General features: G+C 36.2%; 1 protein-coding gene and 1 long non-coding RNA gene across 4 annotated transcripts in view; one reads left to right on the top strand and one right to left on the bottom strand.

Annotated features, from left to right (window-relative positions):
* LOC136040194 (uncharacterized) overlaps positions 1 to 16,449 on the top strand; it is a 45,432-nt gene that overhangs the window by 15,979 nt on the left and 13,004 nt on the right. The gene's annotated exons all lie outside the window — the stretch shown is intronic.
* Positions 4,893 to 16,449, bottom strand: part of LOC136040192 (uncharacterized) — a 92,932-nt gene continuing 81,375 nt past the window's right edge. For both annotated transcript variants that reach the window (XM_065724344.1, XM_065724343.1), the window contains exons 10-11: positions 6,327 to 7,614; positions 4,893 to 6,124 (exon numbers count right to left, since the gene is read on the bottom strand). In XM_065724344.1, coding sequence (XP_065580416.1) covers positions 7,413 to 7,614 — 202 coding nt within the window. In that variant the 3' untranslated portion in view covers positions 4,893 to 6,124; positions 6,327 to 7,412. The remainder of the gene's footprint in view (positions 6,125 to 6,326; positions 7,615 to 16,449) is intronic.

Consider the following 16,449-nt stretch of genomic DNA (forward strand, 5'->3'; position numbering starts at 1 on the left):
GACCATGTAATCCTGTCCGTTGAGCTGGAACAGGTCAGCAGCTACATGCTGGAATGGGTAGTCGGGTATTTTATGCAGGATCATCGGCTCCTTCTGTTGGTTCATGGCAAACTTGGCGCATACCTCGCAGTAGTTGACCAGCCTCTCGATATCCCGAGTGATGCCTGGCCAGAATACAGACGTTCTTGCCCTCTCTTTGGTCTTCGCCACTCCTAAATGGGAAGAGTGTAATTGGCCTAATATGCCTGCTCTCATGGATCTCGGGATGACTATGCGCTCCCCTTTAACAACAAGGCCATCAAGTTCTGCCAACTCATGACGATAACTCCAGAAGGGCCCAAGTTTTCTGTCTAGGCTCTTTTTATTGTTCGGCCAACCCACTTGTATTGTTTCCAACAGGGAATTCAGTGTTTCGTCTTTAGTCGTTTCTTTACGTATTTGTGCAAGCCTTTGGCTTGCTATGGGTACAGTTTGAAGGACTGAGTGAACCAGAATTTCCATGTCTACCTGCGACTCGATGTCTGTATCCGCAAGGTGCAGGCGGGATAGGGTGTCCGCTACAGGGATAGTCTTTCCAGGTTTGTATCTAAGCTTGATATCATATGGCTGAATAGCCAACATCATTCGCTGCAGCCTTGGAGGTGTCCTTTGTATAGACTTTCCAAAAATCGACTCAAGAGGCTTGTGGTCTGTGGTCACGCATATCGTTCTTCCGAACAGATACTGGTGAAATCTTTTGCAAGCAAAGGTTATTGCGAGCATCTCTTTTTCCATTTGGGAGTATCGCTGCTCTGTCTCACTTAGAGAGCGAGATGCAAAAGCGACGGTTGCTCCGTCTCTTGATAGCTGGGCACCCAAACCATGCTGGGAAGCATCTGTGATCACCTCTATCTCCTTGGCCTCTGGATCAAAGTAGGAAAGGTTTTTGGAGATTGCGTTCTGAATCCCTCTCTTGGCCTCCTTGTGGCTTGTATTCCATTCGAACTTCTGCTGTTTGGACAGGTCTCTGAGGGGTTTGTTCAGCGTAGCCAGGTTGGGGATGTATCTAGACAAGTAATTGTACATTCCTAATAATGTCTGTAGTTCCTCCTGGTTTCGGGGTGCGGGCATGTTTTCTAACGCCTGGGTTTTCTCTGGGTCTGGGGCAAATGCCGCTTGTTGTCAGTCTGTGTCCGAAGTAGGTGATGGAAGTAGTGTCAAAAACACATTTTTCTTTGTTGAAACGCACTCCCTTGTCTCTTGTAGCTTGGAGTACTGCCCTCAGCTTGGCGTCATGTTCAGCATCACTACAACCAATGCCTGCAGTATCATCAACGATCAGCCCGATATCCAGTTCTGTAAATACCTCCTCCATCTTTCGCTGGTATTCGTCCTGTGCTGAAATCAGTCCAAATGGGTATCGGTTCCATTTATACCGGCCATACATGGTGTTGAATGTTGTCAACTCAGAGGATGGTTTGTCCAACACCATTGACCAGTATCCATTACGGGCATCCATCTTAAAGAACGTCTTTGCACCTTTGCACTTCGCTGCTACTTCATCAAATAAGGGTATAGGGTAATGCGGTCTCTCAATTGCTCTGTTTAAGTCAACAGGGTCCAAACAGATCCTGAGTGACCCATCTGCCTTTCTCACCAGAACCAAGGAATTCACCCACTGTGTTGGCTTGGTCACTTTTTCTATGACTCCAAGTGACTCCAGTCTGTCTAACTCCTCTTTGAACTTAGCTTGTAGTGCAAAAGGAACCCGTTTTGGCGGTTGTATAGTAGGGATTGCACCCTCTTTTAGATATATTTTGCAGGTTCCAGGCAGTGTCCCTATGCCCTCAAAGACATCACTGAATTCATTTAAGAGTTTTTGGATGACTGGTCTGATTGGGGCTGGATTGCTGACACTGAGGACAAACTTGATCAGCTGAAGTCGTTCACTGGACTGGCGGCTGAGGATGGGTGCTCTATCTGTGCAGACCACATGGAAGGTATGGGTCTGGGGGGTTTGGTTCTTGTACTGAACTTTTAGGTTGGTTGTCCCCAGTACCTTTAGCTGTTCTCCAGTGTAGCTGGTCAGCACATCAGCAGTTGGCAGCAGTGCTGGCTTTATTGCCAATTTGTTGAAGTCTTTGAGTGGCAAAATATTGGCCTCAGCACCAGTGTCTATCTTGAACGCCAATTCACTATCGTTTTCTGTCAGTGTTATCAGAGCATAAGGCTTTTCCACCTTTTCTTCTGTGGAAATGGACTCAATCATGAATTCTCTTCCATCTTCCAATTCGCTTCTTGTTTCAAGTTCATGTACTACTTTGCTCTTGCACATTTTGGCAAAATGGTTCATCTTCCTGCATTTGCTGCACTGCTTCCCTTTTGCTGGGCACTTATGGCTTCTTGAGTATGGGCCACCACAGAAATAGCATGCAGGGGAATTTTTCGTCTTTGAACCACTTCCACCTCCTGCTTAATTGGAATCTGCGTCTGTTCGTTAAGCATGAGTGCTTGGGTCTCTTGCACAGTTTCTATAGCTCGACTGCACTCAACTGCTCTAGCCAAGGTAAGTGTGGCTCCCTCACTGAGAAGCCGCTCACGGATTCTTGCATTCTTGACTCCAAAGACCAACCGATCTCGAACTAGCTGGTCTTCTAGGGTATCAAATTCACAATCCTTGGCAAGTACTTTCAACTGAGTGACATATGACTCAATGGTCTCTCCATCCGCTTGGTTTCTCTGATGAAAGATGTATCTGGCAAAGATGGGGTTTGCACTTGGCTGAATATAATTCTCGAACTTGTCTAGATATACTTTTGGCTTGTTTGCCTCCGCGTCAGTTAAGGTCCAAGTGGAGAACACATCCTGTCCTTTTTCTCCAGTCCAGATCAGTAAGTATGAGCATTTCACTGCATCTGATTTTCCATTTAGTGGACCAGAAAACATGAGCTCACAATGTCTCTTAAATTTTCTCCATTCTGATTTTAGGTTGGGGCTTGACCAGTTGATTGATGGAGCTGGTGTACTATCCATGTTGAACTTCTGACACCATGCAATGATTTCTTTGATGTACTATTCAGTTAATACGTATATTTGACCCAAGCACCTGTAACAAAAGCATAATAAGCCAACTGCAAGCAAGCACACAAGCATTAATATATAAGCAAAAGCAAGCAATGAGTTCATTTCAACAGCTACACACTTCCCTCCTCTATCCCAATGTATTTAAAAACTCCCTCTTTACATGCATGACATTAATTTGAATCATAGAAACCACCCATTTTTTGTATCTTCTATAATTGCATCTTTGAGATTGCAATGAAAAACTCAATTAGAAGCTAATTTTTTTAACTTTTCATTGAAATTGAAAGAAAATTCAATTTCAATTTTATAGAAAGAAAATCTCAAAGAGAAAACCATAGCTGTCCTTCTCTGACTGAATGGTATAAAAAAAATCAGACATATATATATCAGACAATAATAAATCAGACAATAATATAATATAAAAATAATATAAATGGCATAATGACTGAATACTATTTGTCCTTTTTGAATGAAAATCTCAAAGAAAAAACCACAGCTGTCCTTCTCTGACTGAATGGAATAAAATTGAATAAAATAATTCCATTTTTTGAGTTCCTTTATAATTACGTTGCACACAAATGGAGATTACAATGAAAAGTTTAATTAGAAGGTAGTTTTGTGAACTTTTCATTAAAATAGGTCTTTTTTAGCTACGAAATCCTTAAAAGATACACAGCTGTCCTTCCCTGATTATATAGTGTAAATTTGATTCATAGAGATCTAATATTTTGTATCTTCAATAATTTCATTGCAAAAAATTTGAGATTACAATGGAAAGTTCAATTAAAAGCTAGTTTTACAAGCTTTTCATGGAGAGATGTCTTATTTTAGCAACAAAATCTATAGGGATAAACACAACTGTCCTTTTCTTATAAAAGATGATAAATTTAAATCATGGAAATCAACATTTTCATATTTTCTATAATTTTATGGCAAACTGGAGATTATAATGAAAAGATACAAAAGAAAAGATTCAAACAAAAGATGCCAAAGAAGGAGGAGGAGGGAGGTACAGGAGGATTCCTTCCTCCCAGTTGCCAAAAATCATTGAAAAGTGCAAGGATTTTAATATTTAGAAATATGAAATGATTAAATGTTATTCACCAGTATAAATAGTTGTTCATTTTGAGAGGGAATTTAAAAAAACTTTATGATTTACCCCATAATTTGTAATGTTTTTATATAATATGTCTGTTATCACATTCTTCTAAATTGCAATCACCTTCCAAACAAATTCCTGCATTTTATCTGTTCTTCATAATTAAGAGTAAAAACTCCAAGGCCCAAAAGTATATCTCATTATGCATTAGATTATTGGTAAAATAAGGTGTTTGTAGGAAATAATTTAATATAAAAATACCTAGGAAAAACTTACAAAATTAACACTCCTTTGAAATGAAGCCCATTTTACAACAGAATATATCACAGTAATCACATGCATGAAATGCTTACAAAAATAACAACCATATTCTACACCAAAATAAAAATTTATACCGAAATCAGATACAACCAGAAGCCTGATTCACGTGCACAGATGTAGAAAAAAGAACAGTGACCAGATTCTACAGATTTTGATATCAGATTTCCTGGTCAACCCTATAAATGACACCAACTATCTGAGAAGCTGGCTTTATTCCTTTTTCTATGGTATTAGGACTGTATAAAGATGGCGTCTGAGATGGAACTCAAAAAAATGTTTCTGTCATGAGTACCTGGGTACACATTTTATACCAGAAGGTTAAATTAGGAGGCACCATTTCTGGCACTGCTTCTAAGAGCTCCTTAAAGGTGGCCCCCCTAAACAACAATGATTTATTGTTTTTACTAAACTGCTTTTTAAGTTCTAGTGCATGTGTAATTATGCCATTTGACTTATCAAAAATGGATTTAGACCCTCCAGAGCCATTGATGGTGCATAGGATTTCGAATTGATTTTTCTGCTACCATTTCTTCTTATATGGACAGGTAGCTGTCACACAGCCTTGAGCCAGAAGGAGTCAATCCCCTGGTCCGTATTGGTAAGCAGAGCATCAAACCACTGTACTACTAAAGACCGTTTGGTCATAATAGTGTTAAATAGTCACCATTTATAAATGTACTTCTAATATTAAACTATAGGTACGCTAATGATCATATTTCTTCTCCTGGTGATTAATCTTCTGTAGCACGGCTAAAGTAAAAATGACACAAACAAAAACATATACAATAAACCCAAATAAAAAATACAAAGATAGAGCAATGTGTCAACGCTTAAACAATCAAGCTTAAAAAGATAAGCAGCACATAATCAATCACTTCGAATAACTTTGAGCCCATTTTTAACGACGCAATGTAATTCCACTACAGAGAAAAAGAGAGACAATTTGTAAGAAATGTTGTGACTCAAAACTTTTCGTTCTTTTTAATTGCTTAAAACCTCAAGAAAGGAGAACCAGTCAGGTTTAATTGGAGTTTTTGTTCTTTGCACAAGCTTATGCCTTATAATTTTACACAGAAAATGAGTAAAATTCTTGAAAATATGGGTTATCTGTGCTTTTAGAAATTGTATTCCCTTAAGCAAATTTCATTGGGATACGAAAATATGTTAAATGCGTAAACCAATGAAATTAAATCGGACTTTTTATTACAGAGTTACTTAAAAAAAAATAATCTCTCTTGTTCTCTGTGGTTTCAGTTCCTCAACCCCTCGCGTACCTAAACTTCTAAAACTAGATAATTGTTTTATAATCTGAGCCAATCATAGCCTACAATCTCAAATAATCTTAGGCAATGTACATGGTTGGATTATGGAGGTGGGTCTTGCTTGGAATTAAGCCTTCTATAACAAGGTCTTATCCTTATGTGTACATTCTGTGCATTTAAGTTGCATCCTGTGGTTACATACAAATTTAAAATATATTTTGATGAATAATTAAATGACTTACAGTGCTCAAAAGTATTTAATTTGGTTTGAAAAACATACGAAAGATAATAAATAAAATCAAATTTGGCACTAAAATAACAAGTAATGATAACACAAGGATGAGTAAAATGATACACTGCTAAAGATCCCTCCCCCCACCTCAAAGGCTAACTTGTAGGGAGTTATTAAGTATAAAATTAAAATATATTTTGATGGACAATTAAATGAGTTACAGCGCTCAAAAGTATTTAAATTGGTTTTAAAGACATACGAAAGATAATAAATAAACTCAAATTTGGCACAAAAATGATAACACAAGGATGAGAAAAAATGATACACTGCTAAAGATCCCTCCCCCCACCTCAAAGGCTAACTTGTAGGGAGTTATCAAGAGCATATTGCAAAGTTTACCAACGATAATCAACCCTTCTTATTCAAATAGCATTAGAAAAGACAAGCAAGGGAAAAGGTACGAGAGGTATATTTTTAAAATTTTGAATTCTAAGAAAATAAAGGTTATAACCTACTCCTATCGAGAGGGAACGAGCGTGAATTATTCACTGGGAATGTTAAATCTTTTATCTAAAGTATTTCTTCTTCTTCTTAAGTTTTGTTAATCATGCATTTAAGTGGGAAAGAGATTGAAATACATAATAATTTTTCATCTAGACTAAGTCATCTGTTCACCATTTTCGTATTACATAATAGCACCTTTCTTAAAAATGGAAACTAACTCTTCAAAAATTCTAATAGGGCCCCTGAAATATTTTTTCTATTTTGTTTAATCCTATCTTTATATGCACTTATGGTAAAAGTCAACAAAACAATTTACATAACAAACACAAAACGTAGAGAAACAGAGAGTTTACTTGTAAACACTTTCTTTTACCAGCTTCGAACCGTGTGGTGCTCGATCGTCGTGCTATCTGATGCATGAAGGCAAATTGTAAAAAGAAGTCGTGGGTATTTGTCTCTCCAGAAATAAGCAACACCGTGATTAGCTAAAACACGCTACAGAAATATACCAAAGGAATTAAAGTACACTTTTTACACCAAAGTAATGGACGGTAATCTCTCTTTTTTGCCGTAAACACAAGTAGTAAAACACAAATCGATAAAGATCATTATAACGCAAGTCAGCCAAGCGCTGCAACTTACATGAGCAGAGATATATCTAGGAGGAGTGGGCCCCCGAGATTTTTCTTTTACCCTTATTCCATTTTTTCTTATTTTCACTTTTTTTTTAATAAACTTGTCAATCGGTCAATTATTAGCGCACTTATCACATTACCATCCCCCTCCCTCAATATTTTGCTCTAGATCCACATTTCTACATGAAGCACCATACAAGTATTTTGGCTGAGTAACTCAACAGGCTGTATGTTATGTAGCATACATTTTTCAGGAGAGCAAAAATATTAAAAACAAATTCTTGGGTTTTTAATTTTTAAACAACAATGCCTCTTCCTAGCTCGGCTTTGAAACTAAGATTGAGATCACTTCTTTTTTTGGATATGTTCACATGCATAGTTGTGTTATATTTCTGATCCGGGAGCAAGTTTCCTTGAACAGGTAACAAAGACAGTGTTTGTGTTTTCACCATGTTTGAATGTCTTCTGTACAGCTCCAACACTAGGTGATCCGAAGACCTAAACAATAAATCAGTCATTAATTTATCTTACTCACAAAAAAGGGGAAAAATGGACAACACATTTTTTGTAGGAAAGTAGTTGTAAGACCACCACATCCCCCCTCCCCCCAATCGGGGGAAATCCCCAAGACTCAGATAATAAACCAGTCGCTAACTTATTTTACTCGCCAAAAAATAGGAAAACAACAATTTTTTTTGTAGAAAAATAGATCTGAAACCCTCACATTTCCCCAACAATAGGGGGAAATTCTCAAGATCTAAACGATAAATCAGTAATCGATTTATTTTACTCAAAAAAAAAGACAATACAACATCTTTGAAAGAAAAAATATTACAATTATTTTTGTCTTGTTATATTTGTTTCCTGTCATGTGATAGTTCACTTAAAAGATTAGTTTTTTTCTTATATTTTAAGCACTGAGAAAGACTGGTCCTTGCCGAAATATTTGTTTTGTGTTTTCACCTTTGCTACAGGGCCAGATTTAAATCTTTGGCACCCCTTAGACCCAAGCAATTTTTTGGGAGACACAGAGATTTACAGGGAAATCCCTGAAAATTTTGGGATAGTGGAAGCCCTGAACAGGAGGCAACTGATGAGCCAAAAGTAATGCAAGGGAGAGGTGATACCGAGCTTTTCAGTTGGGAAACAACTGAGAGCTTATACCGAGATACCGAGCTTTTCAGTTGGGAGACAACTGACAGCTTATACCGAGATACCGAGCTTTTCAGTTGGGAGACAACTGACAGCCTATAAGCGGCTACGGAATTCCTGTGTTGTTTTACAATCACTTTTTTGCGAAATAGACAGCGCAGAAGCAAAGTGCACCTGACTCTTTGACGATAAATCATTCCAGTTTTGTTACGTAAAAAATCGTTCAGTGTTTTCTTTTTCACCCTCGGTATTGTACGCCCCTACACCCGGGCCTACTGGGCCTATGCATAAATCGTGGTCTGTCTACACACCTCAGACAGTTTTTGAAATTTGAGATAAGAACAAAATCCATCCCCAAAATGTCTAAATGCTAAATGTCCGATGAATATTCAAAAAAATAAGACATGAAACCATGAAATGTTGATTAAACTATTTTGCTATATTTTTGGAAAATTTTTGTTTAAATCTCAAATAAATAGGTTGCGTGGAAATGGACATGGTTTTGATTATGAAATTTTCATTTATTTGATTACAAGAATAGTTGATTAATTATTAATTTCAGTATTTTCACAAATACATTACCATTGTGTCCAAACAAACTCGTGGTTTGACGCAGGTGGTTTTTTTACCAAATTAATTAGAGGTTTTCTCTTTTATTGTTTATGTAATACAAATTTATGCAAAGTTGTGGTAAAAGACATTATATTTTGGCAGCATTACTAAGGAGCTAAACCAGCTTCACGCAATCATCAAATTGGAGAGCGTGCAAGCACGTACATAGGAACATAGGATTTTTGAGTGGAGCAAATTAACAGATAAAGAATCGGCAAATTATTTAAAAATATTAAAAATTAGAGGAATTATTAACAATAATGGTATCTCGGCAGGTCTCAAACCACCCCTCCCTTTCCATATAGAGAGATATAAAGAGAAAGGTAGATGGAGGGAGAGAAAGAAAGAAACAGGGGGGAGGAAAGAGACTGGGAGAAAGAGAAGGAGATAGAAAGAGGGAGCAGTGGCTTCAATTGACAAAAATACAGGGGAAAAGTACCACAGATAAATAAAGGCAGAGGAAATGGATTTTTTCAACACTCCCTCCTCCTTCCAAACGGGCACCAATAAAAGAGAGCTAAAATTACTTATGTAAGTCAGATAAATTTCAACATTGTAATGAAAGTTTTGATTTTGAACCACTTTTGTTTGTGTGTGTTTTTTTTCAAGAAGTCGTTAAACCGAAATAATATTTGTGTTAAGGCACTAAGGTGTACCCTCTTTGATTAGGGAAAATTAATTGATCACATGCCAACAACTTGAAAATAGATCGTATATGCAGTTGGCCTTTTTCCTGTTATTCCCTCTGCCACTTTTCAGTATCATACCCCTTACAAAAAACTTTAAAACGTGTCAGCCCACCACCTCCCTTTTATATTAAACTTGTCTCACGCCCCCTTACCATGGCTAAAAAGAGGAGGGTAAAAGAACCCATTCTCCAAAGCAGAATGGATATTGGCATGACATAAACAACTTATGGTAAGGAACTGTAAGTAAGGAGCGGCTCGGTCCAAAAGTAACTAAAACCCTAAAAAAGAATTTTGATAACAATTAATAGATCAAAAGAAATAGTTTTTTATGCTGATTCCAATATATAGAATGTAAGTTCAATGTTAACTATCAAAAACTATGAGCCTGAGAAAATTTGCTTGATTTCCAAAATGGGGGGATGGTTCACCATAGTTGAAAGGTCCTATAATTAGAGATGAAATGACCCCCTATAGCCCCTGAGAAAGGGCTATAAGCCATGTAATTTCCACATTGTATATGTAGTATTTGTTATTGAGCAATACACGGAAATATTTTTGTGAAAACATTTCCTGGGATTTTCCATAGGAGAATTTTTCAAGCGGGAGGGAATTCTCCGGGAGAATTGGGCATGGAAGGGGTTTCTCCGCCTGATTTGAAAACGATCAAAAACTAAAAAATAAATTTTAATCGAAAATAAGGAGCCATATTAAAACATAAAACGAACAGAGATTATTCTGTATATGAGGGAGGCTGTCCCCTCCTCACTCCCTTGCTCTTTAAGCTAATGTTTCAGTATGTGTCACGAATTCTTGAGACAGACTGCTCAAACATAAAAGACGTAGAATTTGGATGGGAATTATTTTTTGGAAGTATTTTTAAAGAACTTTAAAACTTTAGCGTAAAGAGCGAAAAATACAGGAGAGGTCAGTCCTTCTCATATATGATATAATTTCTGTTGGTTTTAAGTTTTAATGCTGCTTAATTTCAGTTTTTAAAAATCTTATTTTTTTTCAAATAATCAGAAGGATTTTTAAAACTAGCGGTTTTGACATCCATTATGTTGATATGTTTTGATATGTTTAAATGAGATATGTTGTGGTGCAACAGCATGGCACTATTTTCGCACCTTTTTTCTGCTTCTTCTGTTTTTGGCTTTTGATTTTATCCTGATCAAGGATCTGTATGGAAGGAAATACAATTTCAAAATTTATCCTTTGAAAGATGTAGATTTGAAGAGATTGAAATTTGAAAAATTTTCTTTGGGTTTATACCAATTCCAGGTTTATATTGAATTTATAATAGTTTTCCAGAAGAAAATAAAAACAAACTGTTTCTTGAAACAGAAGAAAATAAAAACAAACTTAAAAAATTCGAAAAAAATGAGGTATTTTGGACTTACGAACGGGTGATCGGATCTCAATGAAATTTGATATTTAGAAGGATATTGGGTCTCAAAGCTCTTATTTTAAATCCCGAACGGATCTGGTGACATTGGGGGGAGTTTGGGGTTACCTAAAATCATGGAAAACGCTTAGATTGGAGGGATTGGGCTGAAACTTGGTGGGAAAAATAAGCACAAGTCCTACATACATGATTGACATAAACAGAACGGATCCGCTCTCTTTGGGGTAGTTTTTTTTGGGGGGGGGGATGTTTGATTCTGAAAAATTAGAAAAAATGAGGTATTTTTAACTTACGAACGGGTGATCGGATCTCAATGAAATTTGATATTTAGAAGGATATCGGGTCTCAAAGCTCTTATATTAAATCCCGACCGGATCTGGTGACATTGGGGGGGGGACCTAAAATCATGGAAAACGCTTAGATTGGAGGGATCGGGATGAAACTTGGTAATTTATTTGACCAGGCATCCCACGCCATCTACCACAGATCTGATCCCAAGGACTTCTCCGAATCCTATATTTTGCCTATATTTGGGCCCGGGAAATCCTATAAAAATAGGACAGAGCCTATAATTTGAAACGGACCGACCTGTCCGAACCCTGACCATAGTTGAAAGGTCCTATAATTAGAGATGACATGACCCCCTATAGCCCCCTGAGAAAGGGCTATAACCCATGTAATTTCCACATTGTATATGTAGTATTTGTTATTGATCAATACACGGAAATATTTTTGTGGAAACATTTCCTGGGATTTTCCATAGGAGAATTTTTCAAGCAGGGGGGAATTCTCCGGGAGAATTGTACATGGAAGGAGTTTCTCCGCCTGATTTGAAAACGATCAAAAACAAAAAAAATAAATTTTAATCGAAAATAAGAAGCCATATTAAAACATAAAACGAACAGAGATTATTCTGTATATGAGGGAGGCTGTCCCCTCCTCACTCCCTTGCTCTTTAAGCTAATGTTTCAGTATGTGTCACGAATTCTTGAGACAGACTTCTCAAACATAAAAGACGTAGAATTTGGATGGGAATTATTTTTTGGAAGTATGTTTAAAGAACTTTAAAACTTTAGCGTAAAGAGCGAAAAATACAGGAGAGGTCAGTCCTTCTCATATATGATATAATTTCTGTTGGTTTTAAGGCTGCTTAATTTCAGTTTTTAAAAATGTTCTTTTTTTCCAATAATCAGAAGGATTTATAAAACTAGCGGTTTTGAGATCCATTATGTTGATATGTTTAGATATGTTGTGGTGCAACGCATGGCACTACTTTCGCATCCTTTTTTCTGCTTCTTCCGTTTTTGGCTTTTGATTTTATCCTGATCAAGGATCTGTATGGAAGGAAATACAATTTCAAAATTTATCCTTTGAAAGATGTAGATTTGAAGAGATTGAGATTTGAAAAATTTCTTTGGGTTTATAGCAATTCCAGGTTTATATTGAATTTATAATAGTTTTCCAGAAGAAAACAAAAACAAATTGTTTCTACTAAATATAGTATAAATGTTTGGTAATATAATTTAATTATTATATAAGGCAATATAATAGTTAATAAAAGTATGGTATGAATTTTTTGTATAAAAAAGAAACTATCGAACAATCAAGGCGAAATGTTTCTTCATGTTACAGGCAAAGCACAAATAAATAAAAGAAAGGAGAAGGTGAAAAGGGAACAAAATATTACATGAAAGAAAAAATGACAACTTTAAAGTGATACTTCACAATCAAATTTGATGGGTTTTCCACCCTCAGTCATCCGGTGCTTATCTCAAAATCTGCTCCGCCACGTGCCACACGCTTCCACTATGTCAAATATCTTACGCAGTGACTGGTACACTCCGTATTGCGCATGGCAAGTGCCACATGGTGCATATGATTTTTAAAGCATTAAGAGTATCTAAATAGAACTTTTTGCTCCCCCCCTCCTCTGAACCCATCTTAGACCTATTTAGAACAAATATTTGTTGAACAATATAGTTGAACATCTCTTTTGACGTTGAACAAAAATCAATAACTACAATCAATTAGTTAAATTTGACAATAGTTTTTGCCAGCAAAATTTAAAAATTCAAAATTCTGTTAATTTGCAAAGCAAATACATTTTCTTTTACTGTTGGATGTGATAGTGTTCTGTTTGCTGTGAAAGAGTGATGAAGAAAGGGAACAGTGGTACCAATTCACGAAAATACAGCATCACCAAGTCAGATAACATCTGACTACAGCATCACTAAGTCAGATAACATCTGACTACAGCATCACTAAGTCAGATAACATCTGACTACAGCATCACTAAGTCAGATAACATCTGACTACAGCATCACTAAGTCAGATAACATCTGACTACAGCATCACTAAGTCAGATAACATCTGACTACAGCATCACTAAGTCAGATAACATCTGACTACAGCATCACTAAGTCAGATAACATCTGACTACAGCATCACTAAGTCAGATAACATCTGATACTGGGGATACTCCAAAGAGGGCCTTCTTCGATTTATGGCACATTCATTTGATTTTTTTCAGTAAAGTGCAAAATATATTATGGTCTTGAGAAGGCAGCAGGGGCGTAATTAGCTATGGGGAAGGAGGGCAACTGCGAGTTTACTAAAAAGTTTACTAAGTCAGATAACATCAGATTTAAGTCAGATAAACAGCCTATATATATATATATATATATATATATATATATATATATATATATATATATATATATATATATATATATATATATATATCACAGCGCCACCAGCGGAACTGGGAACTAGCCCCATCTAAATTTTAAAACATCAACATTATATTAACTTACAAAGACAACGGCACTTTCTTAAGCTGTTTGGTTTAATGTGATTTTTAGCTTGTTTTTATATGCTTTTTCACCAACGTCTCTTCTTTTTGAATATGAAGCCCTCTACAATAAAAACTTAACAGCATTTTGAGGCCTTTTTCATATAAAAATTTTCTAAGATGTATATGGTTGCGTATGTTTCCATTTAATTAATTTAAAATTGAAATTTCACTGTCTTTGGTGCTTTTAAAGTGTGCAACCCCTCTTCAAGTCACCCCATCAAAACAAATCACAATAAATATGATAATCAATGCAGAATATACATTCGAAATGAATCTCAGAGTAGCAGAAGGGTTCAAAGACATAACATAGGCAGGATTCCTTTACTGGTATTTATTCATAAAATGTAAGCACTGCAGATTAAAAAGGCATAGCTTATTATCATAAACATTGATTCCATCCTGAGGGTTCCTAGTATCTGACTATATTAACATTATTTAATTTCAAAGAAGCTAATTCAACTGTCTGAAAGCCTGCACACCGCAGAGCATTAATGATGATCTTGGAAAAGTGATGCTGCCAAGCGGTGCAGAAATATACTTCTAATCGGATGTCAGATAAACAGGAAACGTAGAAGTATTTTCGGTACTCGTGTATCATTCAGAACACACTCAATAAGTGAAGTTAGGTTCTTTCGTGAAACAAACTACGATGCAGGTACATTTTAATTAAATATTTGGTACTTATTCATTATTCAATTGATACAATTCAATTCAGAACACACTCAAGAATTTTGCTGAAAAAATCCGGTTTCACAGCCACAAAGACAAAACTCAATTTAGTTTGCTACGCATAGTGATAGAAGATAGTGTCTGAACATGGATTTTGAAATGAAAATTTGGGATTTGCCAAAGACTGAAAAAGAGGCAATTATATTTTTCGAGGATAAGGGGTTGTTGCCCACAACAAAACAGTGCGTCAATGGACACAATCTTTATAACCTAAACTTACCTGACATCGTAGTTTGTTTCACGAAAGAACCTAACTTCACTTATTGAGTGTGTTCTGAATAATACACAAGTACCGTATTTTTCTATAGAAGTTTTAAAGAGAGTTTTGATCCTTGTGTATTAGACGCCACTTACTCTGTACTTCATTTAATTATTACCTGTTTCTTTGATGCTCAATCCTAATCACAAAGTATGATGGAAATATAATACTTCCGAAACAAATTTGGGCTATATATTTTCTCATGGGGGGGGGGGGGGTATAGCATAGCGGGGGTGCAAGCAAAATATGTTAACTACAATTATTCTGCATATTATGAAGTAAGAATTGTTTTCCAACTTCAAACTGTCCATTACTTTACCACCACCCCTAATGTGCAAATATATAGCCCAAATTATATATCTTCCATCTATTCTGTCACTTGTCTTTGTCTTGTTTCACGCTAAGCCGAAAGAAACTAAAGATGAAACCGGTTTGTTCTCGAGTTTTTGACAGCTTAAACTTGAGTGAGTGGCGTGTAATACACAGGTACTGGAGTTTCAATGAAAATTGCCGTTACAACTTAAAATTACTATCCAAGTACATTACAATTTGGATTTAGGTGAGCGCGCTTGGCTTGAGACCCTTTGTCTGAGAGGAAAGGAGTTCGAATCCTGGTGTCGCTGAATATTTGGTGTCGACGTGAGTAAGTGGAGTTAGTGGATTTCAATTTTCCAAAAAGACTGCAGTATCCATCCCCTCTGTGCGGTATTTTGGGGGATGAATTGGGCCATTTTCGTTTCATGGAATAAACTGGTGAATTTAAGGGATATTTGTTTGTAATGATGGACTGCCCTTGAGGTTCCTTAAATAAACCTCCCATAGATGCATAGTGGTAATTGGTAATTTAATTTTGATTAAGCTAGAGGCTCCTAATTAAGAAGTAAGTTCTTTAATTGAATCGGTGTTGATACACATTAAAAATATCGAGATTGTTGAAATCTCTAGTAAGTGAGACCTACATATCTTCCAAATATCTATCCAGTGACAATTTAGCAAGTTTTGTCCCCAATTTATAATTTGCTACTTTTCCTGGCCTGTTCATTTAATACGTGCCTGTTTGGGTCACCTCAAAAACAGTAGGTCATATCTTGATCCATCGAGGAGTTTGATTTTGAGACTACACAGTATGCCCAAAGAGTGGGAATTGGCGCTAGTATTGAAAAAATAACTATCAACGTCGTGTATCGTTTGGCAACACTTGGTATTTCGTTCAGTGTAATAATACAAATAGCTAATTTAATTAGTATAATTAGTAAAATTAGGGTAGTAATAAGTGTTTGATATCTGTTCCTGACAGAGAAAAGATTATAAAGCTTGAAAATATGCCAAAATTTTGCTAAACGCTAGATGCTGCTGATAATTTTTCGTTACTACCGCCATCTTACACTCTTATAATTTACCCATGCTGTTGGCAGTGTGCCCTTGATTCTCTAAGGACTGGTATTCTTGCTTTAAGATACTTGCTAATCCCCGGACTATTTTTTAGTCAAGATCATATTTTTAGCCCTGGTCCCATATTTTCGATATGGAATAAATAATCACAAATAGATTGTATGTTAAATCAGCATAAATATTCTATTGAAATCATATATTTTACTTCTTGAGCAAAATGAGATCAATTTAGTTATCAAGT

Source organism: Artemia franciscana, chromosome 20 (assembly GCF_032884065.1).
Source record: "Artemia franciscana chromosome 20, ASM3288406v1, whole genome shotgun sequence".
Lineage (NCBI taxonomy): Eukaryota > Metazoa > Arthropoda > Branchiopoda > Anostraca > Artemiidae > Artemia > Artemia franciscana.